This window comes from Betta splendens, chromosome 1 (assembly GCF_900634795.4).
Source record: "Betta splendens chromosome 1, fBetSpl5.4, whole genome shotgun sequence".
Lineage (NCBI taxonomy): Eukaryota > Metazoa > Chordata > Actinopteri > Anabantiformes > Osphronemidae > Betta > Betta splendens.
In genome coordinates this window covers 12,502,783-12,527,556 of record NC_040881.3, presented here as the reverse complement: position 1 = coordinate 12,527,556, position 24,774 = coordinate 12,502,783, and the positions used below count along the sequence as shown (strand labels likewise).

Sequence of the window (24,774 nt, the reverse complement as noted above, 5' to 3'; positions counted from 1 at the left end):
TTTTTTGCAAATCCTATATACATGTACAAAAAATGAATAATTTTACTTTTCCAGATACTAAATTTCATTTGTATGTGTTTTGATATAAAGTTTAACGTATAGGTGGTGTTACAAATTTGTTCCCAGAACAATGACACTAATTGCTTTATGGTCCGACCAGTTAAAACTACATGTGATGTTGGAAAAGGTCCCACTGCACAGTTGATCATTCAGCTGATCAGCAGAGAGGGCATCTAAGCCTCGAAAGCAACACATGACTCTCTACTCTGTCTGTGTGTGTGTGTGTGTGTGTGTGTGTGTGTGTGTGTGTGTGTGTGTGTGTGTGTGTGTGTGTGTGTGTGTGTGTGTGTGTGTGTGTGTGTGTGAGACACAGAGACTGGGGGGTGTCCTATCATGGCACCGTCATTCAGTCCTGCTGACATGGCAGAAAACTGTCTGGGTCACAGAGTCAGCTGGCACCAGAACTAATAGCCTGGCCTCTGTGTGTGTGTGTGTGTGTGTGTGCCGTGCTAATGGTTTCTTGCATGCAGGTCTATTCAAATTAATCAGTGTGTGTCTATGCAGATACACATTAAAAGTTCCATGTGTACACATGTGTGTTTGTATGAGTCCCTCCCGGGCCCCCAGCCCTGTTCTCTGCTCACAATGAGCCGCGCTCTGAAATGTGGAGCCGTGTGATGACAGGCCGATCGGCAGGGGACAATGCGCTGTAATTTGTGAGGGGCCTTGCCGCGAAAGGAATGATGGGTAATTAAGAGGAAGACACTGAGAGACGCGGCGGGGCTCGGTGACAGGCGACAGGCCTTTGGCTGTGTGTACGGACAAGCCAACAAACCCTTCTGTGGTTCCCCCATAACAGGCTGCTCCCCGCTCCTCATACACATAGACCTGTTGTCTCAGCTACATGCCACACACTGATACTCAAAGGATAATACAGTATTTCAGAATAATTTTTAAAAAAGACAAAAAAGAAAAAAATATATCAATCAAATCAATTAATTAAATAACATTTACATTTACTTACTTTATTATATTATATTATATTATATTATATTATATTATATTATATTATATTATATTATATTATATTATATTATATTATATTATATTATATTATATTATATTATATTATATTATATTATATTATATTATATTATATTATTGAAACCCATCTTCCTATCACCTATTTTTGTGCTTTTATGTATAAAGATAAGCGATTTTGTGTTAAACAGTGGAGTGCGTCATTTCTAAAATAGAACTTTGAATATTAGAGGAATTAAATGGATCAAGTTTGCCCTGAATTTGTGCAGTATTTAAATATCAGTTGATGAATTCCAACATTTTCCAGCATTCTCTGACTTTTAAAAGCACATCTTTAAACATTGTGTAGTTGCATGTTTGGGTTTTTGTTAATAAAAAATAACTTAACATGTAAATGTCTATAGCTTCTATGTAGCTAAAATAGAGGCAATTATATTGTCCTTTGTTTATGATTATTACTGCATCTCTAAATAAAAAAGTGAGTTTACAAAAAATATTTTCCTCATGTTTTCATGGCAAAACATTTCCATAGTACACAGTAAGAATGTTGCTTTTACCCAAAAAAGGCTGTGGTTGAAATCTAATACATATGAAAAGAGCCATTTAGACTCTCACAAAATCTCCTTTGCATTTCTTCCCTTCCTTTCCCAACCTTTTCATCTCACAGCAGTTTCACCACATTACTACAGGGACCTTAAACCGCAGCACCAACTCCTCAAGGTACATGCTAGGCTTCATTCCCACAGACCTGAAAAAAACCCTATCAGCCCATGTCTGCACATCTCTTCTTTACATCTCCCTCGCAGCCTGTAAATCACCAGAGCTCACTCCCGGCCCCATTAAATAAACGTGCTGGAGTCGCTGACTAATTGATAGCGTTACAGTCTGAACTGGTTCATAGTGGGTCTAAATTGAAAACACCGGGGGAGGAAGACAGGGGGATGTTGGTAGTAAAGCGAGCTTGTGAGGGCACCGACAAAGCACAGGGGGGATGATGGGAGGAGACAGACAGAGACAGAGAAAGAGGAAGAGAGAGAGAGGAGGAGGAGAGGAAAGGAAAGGAGGAAATGAGGAGGATGCAAAGAAGAGGAAAGTCTGCAGGCATCAAGAGAAACACAGACAGAACAATTAGAGCGAGGAATAAAAGACGAGAGACAGGGACCGAAAGCTCTCTCCGAGTGTTAAATGACCTCTGTGAATCTCTGTGATGAGGTAAACTGAGGTGAATTCACGTCAGCATGTTTTTCAAAAGCCAAACAAAATCTGCCGCTCATCTGGACCTTTTACGGCCCCGTTATTTACTTTAGCGCTACGCAGCCTGTCTACGCCCGACCTGGCTGAGGACCCGGTGCCCGAGGATTGATTACCGGACAGGTCTATCAGGCTCCGGCCCGAGAGGTCAGGGCAGCGCTGTGCCAGAGCCTCCGTTTGAAGTGAGTGTTGACGTTAAATCAAATGACCACAGAGGACGCGGAGAGGCTTGAAGGCTCTCCAAAGTGCCACAAAGAGACTGGAAACACCTCCAAAGAGATGGAAAGTGCCTACAGTGACACAGAAACCAACACACACATCAACAAGTATTTATAGTGGACCTAAGAAGATGTGATATGACCGCTTTTATTTGGCTGATTTTGGATTCATAAACTTTGATTCCTTCACTTGAAATCCATCAGCTGTATGGACGGATGTACAAAACACGGGGGCAAATTATGCATTGCAGAGAGAGAGAGAGAGAAAGAGAGAGAGGGAAAGAGAGAGAGAGAGAGCTTGAGCGACGGAACGCTGGAGGGGGGGGGGGGGCACCTCGGCCTTTGATCTCGCTGCATGTCTGCCATGCTGCTTTCCTTCAAGGCTTCCTGGTAAGTTTCAGGAGACACCAGCGGGTCCACTCTTGGGGATCGGACGCTAATGGATCAGTTAAAGGGGCCTATTCTTTATGGCCTGGCTAAGTGTTATCATCTGGGGTTAAAGACACTGACCATGGAGCAAACTCCTGCCAGATAGCAGCTCCTCTGGGGGATTACAGTAGGCCCTTCGCCAAACCAAGGAGCCAATTGAGGGAAAGTGTGTCCCATTCTTTGTTTTGTTTTGGTTCATTTATATCACTTACATGTTTCTCTTCTGTCTCATTTCTTCTCTCTCTCTCGCTCTCTCTCTCTCTCTCGCTCACTCTCTCTCTCTCTCTCACTCTCTCTCTCTCTCTCACTCTCTCACTCTCTCTCTCTCTCTCACTCTCTCTCGCTCGCTCGTTCTCCACATCGCTCCTGGTCTCTCACAGACGCAGACGCACGTCGGGGGGAAAACCTTCCTGAGTCTCTCAGTTTGAAACCATTTGTCAGCTTTGCCAGACAGAAAGCTGGCGATGGATTCCAGAGGTCGAGGTGACCCCTTTCATACAGCGGTTTATCCGTGGGACCTCTCAGGGCCGACTGCTTCAAATACAACGCAGAGCCCGTCAGATAAGGATCACAAAGACAGAGACGTGCCTCCTAAAGTGATCATTCTCCGCCTGTGTTTTTGTTTAACGAGGAGGCCGAGCGCTGGATTGACAGCTCATGGACTCCCTCTAATTGAATATGATAGAACCAGTCATTAAGTTAATTGGCAGCTGGCGTTAATCATGACCTGTCACACTCACTAACAGATTTTACGGCATCATTTTTGAGGCCAGTTGTGAAGGCTCCATCCGCCCGGTGAATACGTGGCCGGTGAGAACAAACTGGAGCTTTTGGGCACGTGGTTTTACGGCAGGCGTTGGAACGAGGATCATGGGGACATGTGCAGGTCATTTACAGTGTTACATGACTAATAACAAAGGGCTTTATGTACAGTAGGTATATATGAGCCATGAGGATTGCATATTCCTGTTCTCTGAGATCCATACAAATACAAATATGGATAAATCCATTTAAAAATAAGCCGAGGCGTTAATTGGCAACTATGTAGCATCTCTCTCTTTAATAAGGAATAATACGAGCTCAAATAAAGCACAGATATGAAAGAAAGTTACTTTTGCCAAAGCTACTTTTGATGATGTGATGTGCATGAAAGTCTTTTCGTCACGTTAAGTAGAAAGCTGAAGCTGAACAGGTCTGTTTAAGAGGACCTGTCGTAAAATAGCCCATAACACGTGTTTCAAATTGGCCATTGGTTATAGATCGGTTTACAAGACTGGCTGGTTATCGGCCCAGTGGCTGTTCCCCATGTTGATGAAGCACCGGAGAGTTGTGGGTCAATTAGTTCTTGCTGCAGCAGGAATTCGTGCAGACTGCAAACGAACGCTCTCGGCCTGTAGTCATGAAGCCGTTCCTCCCGTTGCTCTGCCCCGTGTGAAACCTTGTTCTGAGCCGTCGTGAGAAAAAGCTTCAGCAGAGGCAGCGATGCTCGTGTGTTGGTTTGTGCGCAGCCCACTGGCTGGTGATTCAGTGCAACGCACTGATTGGGCTCCCTGTTTTTTGAAGTCACTGGAAAGCGTATGCGCAAAGATAAACACAACATATAAAGAAACAAACACAATCAGAACGGGTGAAAACAAAGTTCTGGCTCAAAGTTCTGCAGAGTGGAGACAAAAGACGACGGGAGATGATTGCAGGGAATCAGTTTTCCATTCTGCTGGGCCCATCTGTGTCACAATAGCCTTTGAAACAAACCTATCCTCAGCAGCGAGGAGGACGAGCTTCTATCTTTTTCCCTTCGCTTGTGAGTCACAAAAACGTGCTCACTGTCACAAGCTTTTATTGTGAAGTCTTTTGTTCGCGTACGGCTGCAAATTGTTGTTTTTGTGACGCGATGCAAACGGAGCGTAACAATAAACACGGGTCCACTGTGGGCTGTCGGCTGAGGTTTGGAGATCATCAGACGCAGGGAGGAGGGCAGGAGGAGCTGCGGTCCAATCATGGGCTGACGTGTTTATGTGTGTGTGAGAGGGAGACACGGACCCATGAGGATCAAGTCGGCGCTAAAGTCACAGCAAAAGCTCACAAATAAACACACGTGTAAATTCTCATTATGATCCAAATCCAGGCATCACGCTCCATTCTGACAGCTACGACGAGATGAACCTGCTCTCAGTCGCAGCCGTATAATGTAATGTGATCGGGCTCGATCACATTATGCGCATGACCGCTGATCAGCTAACAACTCTGTGGACGCGATGGGCGTCAGCAGGCGCGAGAAGCGGCGCCCTGGGAGAATCTCCCTTTAAAACCCAATTACGCCGCGGAGCCGGAGACGTTTCAAAGGCCAACAGTAGAAAATGTCGGCCCTCCATAAAGGACACATGTGTTCCATCACACTTAATGGAAGCAGGGTTTCCTGAAAGAGAAACAACCCCGGAGCAATATGACAAAACAAACAGATTTAAGGACATAACAACTGTATTTGTAATAGGAACGTTTTTCATGGTGCATGGAAATTGGTTTGTGTGACACATTTCTTCTTTCTCAGCGCAGCGAGCGCAGTTCTTGTTGTTTTTTTTACTGGATATCACTCTGTCTTGGAGAGCACACCATGACGAGAGGTTTCAAACCTTCCCAAATTTGATTACAGCTCTGCAAAAACCTCAAACAATGCCGTGGCGAGCATGTCACTTACGGCCACAAGCCCGAGTCCGGCTCCTTTCTCTTTTTTCTTTCGTCTCCTCCGTTTCATCCTTCAGATGTGAAGTTCAGAATAAAGACACAAGTTTTGTGTTTGAACAGGAAACACACAGAACAAATTTACAGTAAAACTGAGCTGAGCCGAACGGGGGGACGGCCTGGCTAATATAAACACAACAGCAGGTTCTGGTGGCTTTAATTTTGGGAAGAGTTCGAAGCGTCCCTGTTCTGCGATGACATCATCTTCGCTGCAAAGGTGCACATTCGAACGTTTGAGTTAAGTCAATAATTAGATTTAAGTAAAATAAAAAATAACGACAGAGAAAGCAAAATAAAAAAGGAAAACACACACAGGAGCCTTGTGCGTCTGGATTCTCGGAGCGACTCTATTCCCCTGATCTGTAGGATGTATTTAGCATTTACAATTTCTCATATACGGGGATATTATTACCTCCCTGGCACCGAGCCCTGCTTTGAGAATGCCTCCCTTTAATGTTAAGTCATGTGGACATTAAAGTTGTTCCTTGACTTACAAGACATGACATCTCTGGAAACATACAACCCGGGTCAAAGATGGAGCTCGTTAAAGGATTGCATACGACCACAAATTCACCGAGTGAGCAAAAAAAAAGAAGAGGATAAAAAAAATAATGTTTAGTTAACGCAGACTTGAGCCGAGGAAGCTCCGCTTTGTAACTGGCTCAGCGGAGATGAGAGACAAAGACGGTTCTGTGCAGCCCTCTCAACAAGTCTAATCTAATTTATCCCAGGAAAACTGTGGTTGTTAGCGACAATGGCTTTCATCACACAAACTACAAACAATAGGAATAAGCATTACTGATGAAACAACTCTCATTTTCTCCCCCAATGTTAAATGTTGTAATATAGAGGTCAGACGCCTGCAGCTGTTTGGTCACCTGCAGGTTTCTGTTGCTTTCATTGTTGTGCAGCATTAGCACACAACAAGTAAAGCATCAGTCCTTCACCTTCCATTTCTGTTAAACACCTATAATTAACATAATACACAGCATTCAGCCAGTGACTTTCACCTACAGAGTACAAAGAAATGTCAAATTAAGTTTGTGTAGTCCTCGCAGTGTCCACGGCCAAAAAGCAGCTAGGCATGACTGCAGCTAATTGTTTGTCTCATTAACTGTAGTTTGTTTGCCATTAAAGCGAGCCAGGGAGACACTTAATGACCCCACAGATGAGCAAATTACAGAGGCCTACTACCACCTTTAATTAGCCTTTACTGGCTGCTTTCAGATTTGGAGACGGTATTTTAAAGCTTGATTTTCCCAATGAAATCGAAGCGGCCGGGCTGCTGCTCCGCGAGACACGTTTACACGTCCCGTAACCGGTCAACAGTGCCGTTTGCATTCGTTTTGGAGCGTTTCCCGCCCGCTGAATCCTCCAACATCATGATGCAATTTGGGCTTTTTTAATCACCGTTTTAGCAGTTACAGCGCGGCTGTCCGATTTCCTGCAACAAAAGCGCGTAGCGCCATTAGCGCCAGTAATTCCACACAGCAGGCCTCCAGTTGTGCATGGGCCCGGGAGAAAACAACAAGCTTCACAATGGAAAACCTGAGCTAATGTCCTCAATCGTCCCACCTTGTTGTGGTTGTTTTCTGGGGCAATTGCATTCTTTGGCCGTTAAGGGGGGGGGGGGGAAATACCCGCAGATGGGAGACGAACCCTCAGCTCTGCTCTGTAGCAGCGCGCCTACGTTTATGCCCCTCATGCTGAATTTCAGGTGTGTTTAGCGTCACACCGAGTCTTAAAACTCGTGACAGTCCCTCAAGATTTCCTAAATGGGTCTGGAGCGGCGTTGGAAAGCTATTGCAAGGTCAGCGGTGAGTCATGGAGCCGATGGCAGAGCGGTGCGGCGCTGGGGAGGCTCGCCACCGTGTCGTCCTCGCATTAAAACGAGGCTTGTTCCCCCGAAGCGTGCACCGTTTCCCAGGACAGGTCGTTTTGTGGAGGGAAGTGCACTTCTGCCGTATGTCTGACAGCATGGAGGCTAACCTCATCACGCCGGTCCACTCCACATCCCCGTCCCACGCACAAGTCAAACAAGCAGAGCCCACAGCGGGTCAGATATTGAAGTACGCTCGCTCAGAAAGGGAATTCTTGTCCTGTTTTAAACTCTGCCTTATATAAACGTTAGCCGGCTGGGGTGATATCTGATAAAATAGATCAAAATTACATTATTGGCTTTTACAGCCCACTGAAAACATAGCCCAAAGGTATGCTATTTGGCAGAGAGCAGCTCGTAATATGTCTAAGAATTGTTACCATCTGGCGCGACTGCAGGGAATGCTTCTCTTAAAAACCTCAAAGTTGAAATGATACAAGTAAAATGCAGCATTCATAACCAGGTCGGCTCTTTATGGACGCCCGTCCACATCGATTCGGCTCCGCGGCGTCTTAAAGATAACTCGTGCCATTCAGGAGTATTTGTTTCTGTCTGTTTTGCTCCGTTCCCGTGGGCTCTGCGCGTCTAAGAACAGCGTTACGTTTGACACCAAAGAGGAGCCAGTATTTTTGACATTTTGTGTTTTTGATTGGAATAAGTGCTTTCTGCTAAAGCTGCGGAGACGAACTTTCGGTGTGATGTTTGTTTCACGACTCAAAACCCTCAAAACACAAAACGTACAAAATACAACTCCTCAGTCTGGACAAGAAAATGTTATCCTCCGACATTTGACCCCGTTTTCTCTTCTAATCGCACTCCTGTACACAGTTTCAGTCCTCATTACCTTATTATGAGATTACAATGTCAATGTGCTTGGAATTGTGACAATTACAGTAAGTGGTGGAGTAATTTTCGACATTAAATGGAGTCTTTGTGTCGTACGTTGCCGTATTCCTGCAGCCTGTCATAACCTGAAACAGGGCGCGTTCTCATACTCATACGTACAACGGGGTTAGCAGGTATATGGACCGCGTGCATGTGTGTGTGTGTGTGTGTGTGTGTGTGTGTGTGTGTGTGTGTGTGTGTGTGTGTGTGTGTGTGTGTGCGCACGCCGGAGGCCTGTGGCACATGAAACATGAGTCCATGTTTAGCAGTGTGAACCGTGGGGGGGGGGGGCTGTTTTTTCAATGCCTCCTTGACCTGTTACTATTGATGATGTGTACGTGCATGGATGTGTGTGTGTTTGCATGTGCGTACGAGTGTGTGAGAATCCAGCAGACATCTCCCGCCGCCCCCACCCTCCTCCCCTGCTGCCGATATCCTCTCATGCCACCCCCCCTCCTCCCTCTCCTCCTCCTCCCCACCTCTCTGCCTCCTCTCCTCCCCTCTCCCGGCGCCCCGGTATGAGAGAGAAAGCTGTTGTTAATAAAAAGTTTTCAAAGAATGGGATGAAAAGGGAGGTGAAATTGAGCGGCCCTGGCTGTATTATTTCTTCTCCGTATGGGAGCTGGCCTCTCGCGGGCTCTCCGACGCTCTCAGACCGGGAGGGGGTCGCTGGCTCGGTGACCATTACTGCCCCGGGGCCAAAGCAAATGATTTGCCTCTCTGAGGCTTCAAAGGGGAGCAATTACACTTAAGTAACCAAATGAATAGATAGCCCAGCTTGGTAGCAGTTTGGGGCAAACAGTGGAGGCCTTTGAGGGAAGAGGCACCACACCTCAGGAGTAATACGTAACAGCTCACATCACACAGAACAAAAAAGAGAAGAAGAAGAAAATAAACAAGAGAAAATTCAACCGCTAAATTCAAAAGAAGAAAGAGACACTGAAACATGCCCAAACCAAAACAACAACATCATTTAGAGTGGTTTACCAATCCAGCCAATGGCTTTTAGAGTAATTGTGGCCTCATAGGAACCCAGAGTCGACCGCCAGCCACTTATCATATCATATAAACACACAGTGTATGTGCAGTACAGTGGCACATTTGGGAGAAATTAGATATGAAATTGGTTTGTTTTCATCAAACGCACTTAGTTGCGTCTTCAAACATTTGCTTTTGTTCGCTGCTCACTGACATAAAGAGGAGATCAAATCTCCACTATGACGTCCGTGTTTGTTTGTGGACATAATTACTGTACACACGCACACCGAAGAGTGGAGCTTCGTCTGGGAGGACGACGCTGCCGAAATCCCTTTAATGCCGCATTTAGCCGTACGAACAAGCCAATGAATAACATTAATTGCAACCTTGAGAACCCATGAACTGCGGCCCTGTGAGTGGCACACATAAAGTTTGCCTTTCCCCGCTGATAAAAGGCTTGAAAGGGGCCCTATTGACTGGAGGCGAGACCGGGAGCTCACCTGGTGAGAGGAGTCTATAGCTGCATAGAAGGCCCAACAGCTGCCAGGGTTGTAAGTCTAGGCACCTAGCAGAGCCGCAGAATGGGAAATGCAAGGCACTCTTTCAATGCACTGCCACTTAGTAACAGAAGGCATGTGCCAAACTTGCAGAATTAGAATGAAAACTCCCCCTTTGGAGTTCACTAAATATCAGCAGCGACTCTCTTTTAATTCCCTCCCGTCTTCCCCCCTCCCCTCTTTTTCTTTTCTCCCTCTCCTTTAGTCTATTATAATTCCTCCATAAAAGAACAATGGTTGACTGAAAGACCCCCAAACCACAGAGATATACCAACAATCGGCAGGGAGAAAGAAGAGGGGGGGACTCGGCTGAAGTGTGGAAGCCATCAATTACTGAGGGCCTAAAGTTAACATCCCAGCAGGATATGTGCATTAGAATGCAGATATGGGCAGGCTATGGGCAGCAGATGCCTAGCGGAGCGGTCAAAAGAGCACCTCCAGCTCAAGGGAGGACATATGCAATGTGGGAGAGCCGGCCTCGCCTCGGAATTTACAGAAGAATAGAAAATTAAGCTGAATGATGATTGTAGAAGTGGCTCAAAAGGGCCATTGTGTGCAGCTAACTGGAATTATGGGTTTGAAAAGTGACAAACAACTGACATCTCACAGAATGGATGCCAGTGCACGTCCCACTCGGGCTCCCAGACCATGGCGGCGGACCCGTGGGCCGCCGCCACAACAAGTGGGCCCGCGGGCCCCCGTCGGGCCCGAAACGCACCGTGATTCCTCCACGCGCACTGCCCTAACGGGATTTCCCCCTCTCGCCGATCGCTCTATTCTTGCCGCTCAGCAAGACTCGGCCCTCTGGGCTTCCTCGCGCTGCTAATTTACACTAGCCTGCAGGCTACCTTCACAGCCAGAGCACTGCAATTGTATTTTCGGGCTCATTAAGCAATAGCCCAAAAAAACAAAAAAAAAGGGGAGCTCCAACCGCCCCCCCCCCCCGTCTGCTTTCCCGTCCCACGTGAGAAAAAGGGCGAGTTCGAAATGATCCAAAGTTCTAAATTATAGTAGTCGGCCGGGTTGTTTGTGTTTACCGCGCCGGTTTGTTTGGGAGCTGGTGGTGGAGGAGGAGGAGAAGCCCGGACGCACTGGGCTCCCGTCTGAGAACCAATCCGGCTGCTCGGTAGCGGTTCCATTCAACCTCGGCCCATGCTTGTTTATTTGAAAGAGACCCCGCTTTTCTAAACTTCCCACCCTCCCCTTTGTTCGGCTTCTCACGGTGAGGACTTTGAAATTGTAATCTCGGGATATGCGAGCACACACATTAGCGCCGACCTTTGGTGCCTGCCGTAACATTATTGCTGTGAGACGGGCAGTGCCGGTGGGCCTACGGTGTCGTCACCTGCTCAAACCTCGACGAAAGATTTAAATTAAGAAACAGCTGGAACTGGGGGGAGGCGTTTTACTGTAAGCAGTTTATTTAGCATGTGTTTCACTGCTCTATATTAAAAACGAGCCGGTTTAAACTGGTTTTGCTCACGTTTTCAGGTGAGATCACGATTTTTTTATTATCCCGTAAAAAACACAATCCTAATTATAAAACTTTATAAATTGGTCCTGCGATTTTTATTATTGTTTTCAATAAAACATTGCCGGAGGAGTGTCCATTTTAAGTATATCCTCAAACTTATTGATCGTAAAGAGAAACAATATAAGAAAATTACCAACGACAAAATGTTACCTCTGTTCAAAAACCACCTAATATATTTTTTATGACACGTAAAAGAAGAGAACTCATAGAAAATCACCAAATTGCTGGGTTTGGCCTTGCTGGGATTTGGAGCCAGCAGTGAAAGAGAACATTGATGCTGCTTCCATGTTTTTTCGTTTTTTTTTTTTTATCTCAACACGCTGCTACAGCTTTGGCTGCCGAGAGCGTACGAGATTGTGGCGACATTCTTCGGTTCGTGAATGAGACCACGAAGAGCAGCCACACAAAGTTGCTGCTCCCCAGTCCTCAACCTAACTCGCCCACTCACATTGTCTCTAGACTTTCCTCAAGAATGTAGATTTCTATGGCCGACGGCAAGCCAGACGAAATTGACAACTGCATTGTCACCTCTTGTGGGTTTTTTTTGTTTTTTTTTGATGGGCAGTAAAGTCCAGGAGGAGCCTTCTCCGCGACAACATCTGTTTCAAAGACAGAGAAACTGTGTTGAGGACGCTATTTTAAAATGCACCTAGATCAGCAAACTTTCCCTTCAACTTAACTTTGAAATGCAAACGTTTCCACTATATTCAAATACAATAAACACCGCTGTGACTCTGAAACAGGAGCTGCAGCGCCACAGGACACTCTGCCCTGATTGCCTCTTCACAGTCCAAAAAAGAAGCCGCGATGAGGGCAATTTGCTTCCTTTACTTCAGCGTGGCAGGAATATTTCCCTCATTACTCCACATTCAAACATAGGGCACTCTGTCGCCACAAGAGGAAGTGGCTTTGGCAGAAAACGTCAAACCAGCGCTTAAGTGCAGGACTGAAGCTGGTCTGATGTGGATTGGATCAACTTGTTAAGGCAAATGAAAGGTCAAAGATTTTTTCCAAGGCGCTGAGTCAGCGAAGAGCTGCTATTTGGATTGCTATTAAATGGAGAATGCCGTGCTGGTCACCTCGCGGGAGGAGCGCCAGCGAGACGAAGCCTCATGGTAGTTGGTCCTCTCTGGATCTTTGCGTTTCAGATCTCAGTCATTAGACGTGAAGCGAGCGGTGCCTCGTCCGCTGAGTCGTGGCAAATACAGGCCTCCATCGCGCGGAGCTGCCGGCCTTTGTGCCGCCGCCGCCGCCGCGTCTCACAGGGATTGGGTTCCAGATCTGTTTGTTTGTGAGCGGGGAGTTCACACACCGCTGATGGAGGAACAGCAGCGCGGACGCGTCGGCCGCTGCACCTGAGGAGCCCCCCCCCCCCCCCGCTCAGACGTCGTGCAACACGAGAACGGCTTTAAAAACTGCAGAACACTGTTTTCTCGTGTAGGTTATTGCGCTGTCACTTGGCCCCTTGCACTTTATGAACTGGTTAAGTGGTTTCATTGAAGCATGGGAGTATTAGAAATGGCCCCCGCACATGCTGGTGATAGGTTTTCATTTCTGGTGCCAGCTGAGGGGAAAGTGCTTCCCATTGCGCTCGCTCCGGCCTTGAAGGGCAGATCTGCTTTCAAACTCACTAACACCTTCTGACACAGTTCACTCGCCTGCACGCTGTTACAGAGATGTCTGTGAGGTTTGCAGAGAGGGGGCCCCGAAGCCGAACGCGCCGGGCCGAACGCCGGGGGGGGGACGAGCAGGAACCGCGCTCCTCGCGTAGGTTTATCTGCGGGCGTACCTGTATCGGATGAACCTCCGTATGGGCCCGCGCCCTCCGCGGGGCCGGCTCTCATCTCCTCGCACGACGCCGCGATGATGAGATGAGAGGGGAAAAGGGGGCACACGGTCGCTGGGATTTAAACCCAAACCAGCTGGGAAGGGAGAGGCCCCCAGCAGGCGAGGAGACAGAGGGTCGGCCTCGTCAGATAGGAAATGAAGGAGCGGGCTGGGCATGAGGACTTACTCAAGTCGGGCCAAACAGATTCTTCCTGATGGAAGCTAAATGGCTCTTTACACCTGAAAAGAGGAGCTATGTTTCCGTCAAATACTGTAATATTTTTATTCATGATTGGATGCTGGGAGTCAGTCATTGAGGGTGCTGGTGTGATTGGATGGCGCTGGTCTGATGCCCAGGAGGCCACGCTGGGCCTCAAGCACCTTTAATGTGATCAGCTTAAACTTTACACGGCGTGAGGAACCCATGTAGACGGATCAGCATAACATGTGAAGGCGTTTACGTCTCTCTCTACACAGTCTGGGTCCAGTGTCTCCTTGACGCAGGAAGAGGAGGCGTTGGAGTGAATAGATACAGTACACAATACTGCAGTTAAGTACAGTATGCAGACATCTTTGCTGAGGATTTTTCATTTGATTAAACTTAATTTTCCCTTCAGGTGAATATTAAATATTTAGTCCATGTTATTTATTTCATTGAGTGGAACCTTTTTACAGTTCCAATTAAAATGCACTTGCTCAGTTTCTTTTCATCTATTATCCTATTTTTTTTTAATTATTATTTTCATAAACGTTTCTTAATCCACACCCACTGCATTGACCTTGATCCGTTTCCACACCAGACGTGAAACAGTTAACTGGCGGCGCTCGCTTCTTCCCAGCTCCATGCAGTGGACTATGAAATATTTGGAGGACAATTGGTTAAGTGGAGTTAACCGTTGCCTTTTCTCCCCGAGGTATCTTCCTTTTTGATCCTGCCGAGACTGGCGCCTCGCGAAACACAACTTGTCTGGCTTATTAAATAGTATGACCTGGAGAAAGAAAACGCCTGTTGCTTCTCAACCGAGGCCATTGTGAGGCTGGAAGGGCTCGTGACAGGCCTTAAATTGCTGTAATGCTGTGTGACCAAAAGTCGTACCTAATCAACCTCTGTCCTGGCTGCGCACGTTCACTCACGCAACCACTTTATGCGCTGTGGAGCAGAATTACTGTTGTTTATATTTGTTTGTTTTTATGATGTCAGTCGTTTGATCTTAAAAAGCAAACTGACACATTTGAAGTTTCTCCTCGTCGCGTGTGTTAATAACATTACTTTGACATTGACTTGTGACTCAGCTTTACAGTAACCATTAAGAGCGATGAAGTGTCCGGTTAATAGATGTAAATGGTCAAGAGAGTCTTCCCCACTGGTTAATTGCGCTAAAATTGGTCTAAGCTACTTTGTGAGAGCCATCAATAGCCCCGCGCTGCATGGGGTCTGTATGATTAACTTCTCCTTCCTTTCAAAGCCCTCTTGATGTTGCCTTGGAAGAAAGTGGGCCAATCGAAGCGAGGCTCACAAACGTAGCGAGGCCAGCGTGACGTGCTGATTGGTGGGAGCCGAGTGAGGGACCGGCCCCTGTCCTTTTATAGACCACCCCGTCCAACGCGTAAAAGGCTACCGGGCACTTGTGACAGCGCTGAGACGCACTCTGGGACGCCGTAGATCCGACTCCATTCCTCTTAACGGGCCACTCGGAGGTGCATGGCCCCAGCCCCTCGCGTCATGATGAATCCTGTGCAGGGGTCGCCGTCCCACGACGCCAAAGTGCCGCATCAGAAAGAGGAGACGGACGCGGAGGGGGAGGAAGTTCAGCCCAAAGACGTGAGCGCCGCGAAGGGATACAAGCTGCAGCGGAGCAGCCTTCCGTTCAGCGTCGAGTCGCTGATTTCCAAGAAGACCACCTGTCGGACTCCGTACTCTCCGCCCGACCCGTCGCTGGTTCTGCCCCAGCCCGTGCCGGGCCAGGGCGCGCACTTCTCGCCCAGGACTTTTTACGCGGAGAGGAAAGTTTCCGCGGAGAGCTCGCAGGCTGTTCCCCAGAGCCCCGGCGAGGACAGTCCGCAGTTTTGCGACAAAGATCAGAGCACTTGGTTCCAGTCGTCCTCCTTTTCTCCTCCTCCTCCTCGTAAGTAATTAAGTATTATATTAATCCATGTGCAGCCGTTGCTACAAGAATTTCAAAGCGTTATTAAACCACAGTCATAAAATGTGTATCACAATATTATTTATGTTCCTATAGTTTTAAAGTGATATATCGCTCTTTGTCCTTATTATGTCAAACACGACAAATGCATTAGGATGAATAGTTGTGCTACGGAGCAATTTGGGCTTTGCACCAGTGAATCATCCTATTTGTGCTTGCGTGCGTGTTCTAAGGGCTTCGGCCACTACGACTAGTATTCAGGTGAATGTAACCTCTGCTTTTTAACTGTTCTCCAACAGGAAGCTCAAGTCCAACTCCGTGTACTCTGAGGAAACATAAAAACAACAGGAAACCTCGAACGCCCTTCACTACCTCCCAGCTGCTGGCGCTGGAGCGCAAGTTCCGTCAAAAGCAGTACCTCTCCATCGCCGAGAGAGCCGAGTTCTCCAACTCGCTCAACCTGACGGAGACTCAGGTCAAAATTTGGTTTCAGAACCGTCGGGCCAAAGCCAAGAGACTGCAGGAGGCCGAGCTGGAAAAGTTTAAGCTGGCCTCGAAGCCCGTCCTGCCCGCCTTCGCGCTGCCGTTCCCCCTCGGAGCGCACATGGGCTCTCCAACGTGGGGTCCGTCCAACGCCTTCCCGAGGCCCAGCCTGCCGGTCCCAGGACTGTTCAGTGGACCCGTCACTTATGGGATGTACTATTTGTCTTAGTGTGTGTGTGTGTGTGTGTGTGTGTGTGTGTGTGTGTGTGTGTGTGTGTGTGTGTGTTTGTGTGTGTGTGTGAGATGTCCTCCGACCTTGGTTGCAATACACTTAGTTTACAAAATCTCCAGAAACAGTGTTTGTATTTAAATGTGGCGTTTAAAGAATCTATTTGTAAAACAAAATCTTCGCGAAGCATTTTTGATAATTACGCGTGACGGGATCAAGTCAGTACACTTGCTCTGCTCACTCTGACACTGTGTCCAGCGCTGCGGGTTGTGGATTTACAAGCCTAAATTACTTAGGCGACAGTCCAGATGTACATGTCAGGGTTTCAAGCGTCATGCCTTAAATATCTCAGTTCGCGGCCGTGAAACCGGACATTTAAAGTGTGAAGGAGAAGGAAAAAGTGGAAAGGTTCCGGCTCCTTGTCTGGAGTTTTTTTGGAAACCGCAGGGCGGCTGATTTCAGTCAGTTAAATAGTTTAATTCCCAGATTTTAAGGCTATATTTTGTAAAACACGGAGCAAAAATATATTTTAGAAATCACGTATATTAGATCATTTACTCTCACACCGTGGCCTGTAAGGGAGTGATAATAGAATGTGTTTCATGGCATTTTACTGTAAATGTAAATAAAACGTGTAGCGTTGATAAAGTCCTGGAGAGCAGCAGGAAATGTGATATTTATTGAATATCTTTTGTATCTGTACTGTGTACATACATCACTTTATCGAAATGTTCAGTTACTTGTAAACTGATTTTAGTAAATAAATATTATACATGACTTAAAAGATGTTTCATTTCCATCATGTGCACTGTGTTTCATTAATCAGCTCCTGTGGTTCGTAAGTCAGAGGAGCAACCGAGCGCTGTGACTTATGTAATGGACCAGGCTGAGTTAGATCGATCAAATGTCCCCTACAAATAATTATTTTATTCTAGGCTGTTCTTCTACACTTGCAAAACAAATTATACAGATTAATTTTTCTGTCTCAACAATGATTTTATGTAATTTTCAATTCACATTAAGACGCTTTATTTCGCGAATATAAGCGAAAGCTGATTCGCGAGGATTCATAACATCGGCTATTATGCTTTTAATGGCCTATTCAAAATGAAGAAATGTAGCACAGTTTACAGTTTACCCACATTTTACAGGTCACAGAACATTTGTAAGCGGGATTTTTAATATAGCGTCTTACAAATGTATTTAAATCCTCATCAATAAAGATTTAACACATTCAGAAACAAATAGTAAAATCTAAACTACACTATCTAAACTAGACGCACCAATGACCCTGGTTTTTACGTGCAATGTCCATATACATTCAATAAAATAATCGGGTTATTACAAATCAACAAAACGTCAAAATTAAAGTTTAGAAGGAATGTCCATGGAAGTGATGCACTTCGTTGTTTATTGTTTGATTCCACCTTTCGCTTAGCTCTATGCCTGTCGGTGTAATATGCACCTTTGCAGTTTTTATTGTAATGTAGCTTTTTTGTTCTTAAATTAGTTTTAATGTCCTCCTGACGTGTCATCGGTGGATCCTGAATGTTCCAGAAAAACAAATAGAAAAAGTAAGAGTAGGAAGAAGCTTAGAAACGAAAAAACATGACAAAGTCTCGTTTGCCTCCTTTGGTAAATGTTGTCAGTTCAGCAAAAGCAGAAAGGTTTTGGCATTTCCCTTCGGGACGATTTAAAATGCACTCTTCACGCACACCGATTGCGTTCTTTAAGTAAAACACAGCGCACAGTGAAAACATGTCTACTTACAGATGAAGCGGCTTCTGTAGGCTGGTGTCGGCGAACAGCCTCAGGTATGAGCGCTGTGCCTCCTCACCCCGTCCAGCAGGGGGCGGCGGCGCTGTCACTGCTGCTCCATTGCCCAAGTGAAGAAAAGCACTTCCGCTATTCTGTGTCGTTACAGACGGCTTCTGGCTTTAGCGAGGTGAGTGTGTGAATAGAGCCGCTTATTGACAGACATAACGTTTATAAATGAAAATATGCAGTGTTTTGAGGCCACGTGTACATGTCATTGTTAATAAGATGATACAATGAACATATTTTGATTTTGTGTTTGCTGAAAACGCGGATCTTTTGAAGAGATTTCTCTGACCTTGGCTTGCAGGCTAGCGGCTAACTGTAGCAAACGCAGGCTAGCTGACCAGGGGATTTGTATTAAAATGTCAAGTCAGTGTCATTGTTAGTCTTTGGCCAGATGTGTACGTTTGCATCCGTTCATTACCCGTTTGTCTTCAGAAAGTGCTGCAGGAGTTCATGCTAATCTTAGTATGCAACTGACTAACCTACTGCCTTCATACGTGGTTTAAATTAAGTGTACAAAAATATTTAATAAAAATTGAATTGTGAAGTTCAATATATAAAATAGGCATAAATATAAATGTAATCCTTAGTTGTGCATTTTGCTGGGTTTGATTCTAATACAGTTCATAACTGCGGTCAAGTGAGCCGTCGTTCGTTCATCCGTCGTTCAGCCAGCCGCGCTTCAAAAACGTCTTGCGCCCGTATTACGCGCTTTACAGCAGAGCACAAAACACGCTCGTCGCGACTTCCTCTTTTCATAGCGACACGTCTGGTCTGTTCAAAATATTGAAAAATACAAAACAAAATATTGCATATATAGAAAAACTGTCGCCTAATAAAGATCTTTGTACTTTTACTGTAAAATTAAGCATTTATTAGTATTTAAAACTACCATGTCATACTGTGAAACTTTTATAATTAATAACTTAACTTTGGTGCATAGTTCCAGGCCCAGACCACTTTCCCCTTGTTCTACTAGAGATGTACTATCACCACACAAAGATCTGTATATTTTTACTGTATAGTTTTGGATTTATTAGTATTCAAAACTACCATGTCATACTGTAATACACTCAACTTTGATCATCAATAACTTGACTTTGGTGCATAGTTCCAGGCCCAGACCACTTTCTCCTATTTCTGCTAGATGTGTACTATCATCACACAAAGATTCGTGTATTTTTACTGTATAGTTTAGGATTTATTAGTATTCAAAACTACCAAGTCATACTGTAACTGTATGGGCCGTATAGTCATATTTAATCGTTAATAACTAGACTTTGGTGCATAGTTCCAGGCCCAGACCACTTTCCCCTTGTTCTACTAGATGTGTACTATCACCCCACAAAAATTCATGTATTTCCACTGTATAGTTTAGGATTTAGCAGTACTTGAAAGTACTATGTCATACTGTAATACATTCAACTTTGATGATTAATAACTTGACTTTGGTGCATAGTTCCAGGCCCAGACCACTTTCTCCTATTTCTGCTAGATGTGTACTATCATCACACAAAGATTTGTGTATTTTTACTGTATAGTTTAGGATTTAGCAGTACTTGAAAGTACTATGTCATACTGTAATACAGTCATTGGTCTCAAGACTTTGGTGCATAGTTCCAGGCTCAGACCACTTTCTCCTTATTCTACTAGAGGTGTACTATCACCACAAAAAGATTCGTGTATTTTTACTGTATAGTTTAGGATTTATTAGTATTCAAAACTACCAGTTCATACTGTAACTGTATAGGCCGTATAGTCAACTTTAATGATCAATAACTTGACTTTGGTGCATAGTTCCAGGCTCAGACCACTTTCTCCTTATTCTACTAGAGGTGTACTATCATCACACAAAAATTCATGTATTTTTACTGTATAGTTTAGGATTTATTAGTATTCAAAACTACCATGTCATACTGTAATACATTCAACTTTGATGATTAATAATTCGACTTTGGTGCATAGGTCCAGGCCCAGACCACTTTCCCCTTGTTCTACTAGATGTGTACTATCACCACACAAATATTCATGTATTTTTACTGTATAGTTTAGGATTTAGCAGTACTTGAAAGTACTATGTCATACTGTAATACAGTCAACTTTGATGATTAATAACTTTACTTTGGTGCATAGTTCCAGGCCCAGACCACTTTCTCCTATTTCTGCTAGATGTGTACTATCATCACACAAAGATTCGTGTATTTTTACTGTATAGTTTAGGATTTAGCAGTACTTGAAAGTACTATGTCATACTGTAATACAGTCATTGGTCTCAAGACTTTGGTGCATAGTTCCAGGCTCAGACCACTTTCTCCTTATTCTACTAGAGGTGTACTATCATCACACCAAAATTCGTGTATTTTTACTGTATAGTTTAGGATTTATTAGTATTCAAAACTTCCAGGTCATACTGTAATACTCTATGGGCCTTATATTCAACTATGATGATGAATAACTTGACTTTAGTGCAAAATGCCATGCCCAGATTATGTCACTTTTCATATGAAAAACTGTGAGTGAGGCTAAGCACACACACATTAAATCCTTTTATTACCATCTGTTAGGACTCCAAAGTGTGACTTTTAATATTGAAACTAAATGTTTAATGTTTAATATAAAGTCATGGAACAGTCAAAAGCTCAATATTTATGTCTGAAACATACATTAACGTGGTGGAGGAGTTTGTGTGCCTGAATGACCCCAGGAGCTATGTTGTCGGGGGCTAAATGCCCCTGGTAGGGTCTCCCAAGGCAAACAGGTCCTGGGCTGGGCTGAACTGGAGGAAGTGTCCGGAGAGAGGGAAGTTTGGAGTTTGCTTAGACTGTTGCCCCCGCGACCCGCCCCAAGAAAAAGCAGTTGAAAATGGATGGATACTGAAATCGTTATTTGTTCTCATTAAACCATTTCCCATGTCTGGAGTTTGTTTTATCAAAGTTATTGCCGTCTCTGTTCTTACACATTGTAATATCTAGTTTTGAACACTAAAATGTAAATACAAAATGTATATAACCAAATATTCAGGATTAGATTTAATGCAATTATTCTCTCTTCACAATACAGACTTAAAACAATAAAAAAGAAAGTTACACACTACACTGTTTGTAGTGCAGTACTTATTGGTTTTATGCTTGACTGTAAGGGCCATATTTCAGCATAACATGGTACTACTAAAATCCTAAACTATACAGTAAAAGTACACAGATCTTTGTGGGGTGATAGTACATCTCTAGTAGATCAGGGGGAATGTGGTCTGGGCCTGGAACTATGCACCAAAGTCAAGTTATTGATCATTAAAGTTGACTATACGGTCTATACAGTTACAGTATGAACTGGTAGTTTTGAATACTAATAAATTCTAAACTATACAGTAAAAATACACGAATTTTTGTGTGATGATAGTACACCTCTAGTAGAATAAGGAGAAAGTGGTCTGAGCCTGGAACTATGCACCAAAGTCGAATTATTAATCATCAAAGTTGAATGTATTACAGTATGACATAGTACTTTCAAGTACTGCTAAATCCTAAACTATACAGTAAAAATACACGAATCTTTGTGTGATGATAGTACACATCTAGTAGAACAAGGGGAAAGTGGTCTAGGCCTGGAACTATGCACCAAAGTCGAATTATTAATCATCAAAGTTGAATGTATTACAGTATGACATGGTAGTTTTGAATACTAATAAATCCAAAACTATACAGTAAAAATATACAGATCTTTGTGTGGTGATAGTACATCTCTAGTAGAACAAGGGGAAAGTGGTCTGGGCCTGGAACTATGCACCAAAGTTAAGTTATTAATTATAAAATTTTCACAGTATGACATGGTAGTTTTAAATACTAATAAATGCTTAATTTTACAGTAAAAGTATACAGATCTTTATTAGGCGACAGTTTTTCTATATATGCAATATTTTGTTTCGTATTTTTTAATATTTTGAACAGACCAGACGTGTCGCTATTAAAAGAGGACGTCGCGACGAGCGTGTTTTGTGCTCTGCTGTAAAGCGCGTAATACGGGCGCAAGACGTTTCTGAAGCGCGGCTGGCTGAACGACGGATGAACGAACGACGGCTCACTTGACCGCAGTCTGTTCATATACTTACTGATCTTATTGAGGCCCAGTATTCAGAATACAGTGTTGTACACTTCATCAATACTTGAGTATTACTTCGATTTTGAAGGTTGTCTGAAATAAACACTTTTTTTCTCTCCATCTCTCAGATAGTCAAGATGGCAGGCAGACGTGTAGCCCTAAAGGCCATTGACTGGTTGGCATTTGCAGAGCGTGTTCCACCCAACCAGAAGAGCATGTTTAACTCACTGAAGACTCGCAGTGATGCCATCTCTGCTAAGTTAGTCATACGACAACTACAGTCATGAAAATGATACTTTCTCAAATCTATTCTTGCACCATAGGCATTCTAATCTCTACTTTCAATATACTGACAATAAAATGCTAGTGGCTCATGCCCTTTTTATCATTGTGTTCTTCTTGAATTTTAATAAGCACGAAACACTGAGCACAAAGATATTTTTTTTATTTTTATTGAGTGACCAAACTGTGCTTAGATTACAGTAGAGCAGGGGTGGTCCTCGAGAGCTACTGTCCTGCTAGTTTTCCAACTCTCCCTGCTGATTACCTGGATCAGGTGTGTCAGTTAGCTGCTAATTGACTGAACACACGGTGTTAAAGGTGATCAGTATTAGCTGAAACAGGGAAAGTTGGAAAACCAGCAGGACAGTGGCTCTTGAGGACCAGGAATGGGCCTTCTGTCAGTACCTTATGACCTAACTTTTTACAGTATTTTTGTGAACACAGTAGCTCTTTCTTGTTATATTTTCATACATGTTAGACCTTTTCATGTCCTTAGTTTGCCCATATGCCTTTATATTGGTATTTGTTTAAGTTCATCTTCTCTCTTTTAATCAGACTAGCTTCCCTGCCAGAGACTCCTGCAGCTATTGACTGGAATTACTACAGGAGTGCAGTGGCCAAACAAGGCATGGTTGATGATTTTGAGAACAAGGTGAGATTAAGTATGTTAAAAGGGTCTATGTGACAGCTAGATATACAATGGTTTGCACTAATAATTATCTCTCAATGAATTATTGTTTAGCTTAGTTATATTTTCCTTATCTATCCATTACTGAACTAGTTTTGTGTTACCATGCTAACCTGTAAGATTTTTTTATCTCTATAGTTCAAAGCCCTGAAGATCCCTCAGCCTGTTGACACAGAGACAAGTGCCATCAATGCACAGGAGGCTGAAGCTGTAAGTTTTGATGCCAACTTGATCACATACACACATACATAAAATCCTCATCACTTTTTATACTTTTTCATATAATATTAAACGGATGAGTTTGAAATTTACCCAGTCAGACTGCTCTCTGTGACACATAAGTGGCTCTAGACTCACCATATAATTTGAAAGTTTTTTTGTGCAATTATAAAAAACAAAACAATTTTTAAATGCATCTGGACTTTGATTTGGCCACACAAAGATGGACTTCTATAGCCACTGGAGTGTTGTTGTAGCTGTATGGTTCAGGTAATTATCTGTGCACTCTCAGTTCTTGTACATTCTTTAGCAGGTTTATTTAATGAAAATCAAATATATTTTGTTAGATTATATACTACTCTTACTCCTTTTTAGTTCCTCTGTTCTGCTGCCGAGAAATTGTAGTTGCAGACTTCTTTTAATACATACTGTTTCTGTCTGTTGTTGTTGAGGGTTTTAACCTGTATCATGTTTTGAGGTTGTTATGGTATTGTCAATGGATAAAAACACTCTATATTATACACTATATTATGAGGTAATAAAAAAAAACCTGACATGCTGCATTCTGAAATACATGTAAAGTCTTTGAGAGAAACATATGTATATGTTTGTCACCAGTTTGCTGGTGTGGTTTGTCATGTCTCTCTAACCGAATTCTTACAATTTTATGCAACAGAACGCGAGTGCCTCAGCCTACATTAAGGAATCACTTGCACGCGTTGCTCAATATGAGCAAGAGGTGAGGCTGCAGTTGTTAGATGTTGAAAATTTTCATAAACTTCCTAATAGTATTAGCATTATGAATGAATTTGTTCTGGTTTATGTTTCAGTTGAACAACTTAAACAACATGATCCCCTTCGATCAAATGACCATCGAGGATCTGAACAACGCGTTCCCTGAGACCAAATTGGACATGGTCAAAAATCCATACTGGCCCCACAAGCCCATTTCTGAACTGTAAACCTATTACTGGATACCCACCTCACAATAAAGATTATGTATTTTAAAAAGATTCATTTGTTTACTTTATTATTTGAAAAGCATTGTATGCCAGTTTGCTTTGAAAGATGAAATGCTGTGCCATATTTTGATACTTGAGATATTTACCAGAAGAGGGCGATGTTGATGTAGGTTTACTTTGAAAGGTAAGGGTGATATGTAATTGAATTTAAATCGTTCAATGTAATGCACGTATAGCCAGCTAGGTTTGGTTAGGTAAAGTTTATGGCAGAATTAAGATTTATAGGAATAGTTATAAAGGATGATTGTGTAGATAGAATTCACTTCCTTCACATGTAAAATGTAGTGTTTTAATAATTGATAACTCTTGAGTTACAAACTATTAAATGTTTGCAGCAGTATTCACCACCCTTGTAATTTGACCGTATACTAATGATCAAATATAGACGGAACTTAAAGAAAGTCGCTTGCCCTAACAAGCCAACAAAAACTGTCAATCATAAAGTACCAT

The 24,774-nt window shown here is 43.7% G+C and overlaps 2 protein-coding genes across 2 annotated transcripts; both read left to right on the top strand.

Moving 5' to 3' along the window:
* The first annotated feature begins 14,940 nt into the window (after positions 1-14,940).
* Positions 14,941-16,971, top strand: LOC114862783 (homeobox protein MSH-C-like). The gene is made up of 2 exons (XM_029163460.3): positions 14,941-15,464; positions 15,782-16,971. The coding sequence occupies exons 1-2, from the start codon at positions 15,041-15,043 to the stop codon at positions 16,192-16,194; spliced, it is 837 nt and encodes a 278-aa protein (XP_029019293.1). The 5' UTR covers positions 14,941-15,040; the 3' UTR covers positions 16,195-16,971.
* Positions 16,972-17,985: 1,014 nt separating this feature from the next.
* Positions 17,986-24,315, top strand: atp5pd (ATP synthase peripheral stalk subunit d). The gene is made up of 6 exons (XM_029146526.2): positions 17,986-18,139; positions 22,242-22,372; positions 22,951-23,047; positions 23,222-23,293; positions 23,979-24,041; positions 24,133-24,315. The coding sequence occupies exons 1-6, from the start codon at positions 18,011-18,013 to the stop codon at positions 24,262-24,264; spliced, it is 624 nt and encodes a 207-aa protein (XP_029002359.1). The 5' UTR covers positions 17,986-18,010; the 3' UTR covers positions 24,265-24,315.
* The last annotated feature ends 459 nt before the right edge of the window (positions 24,316-24,774 follow it).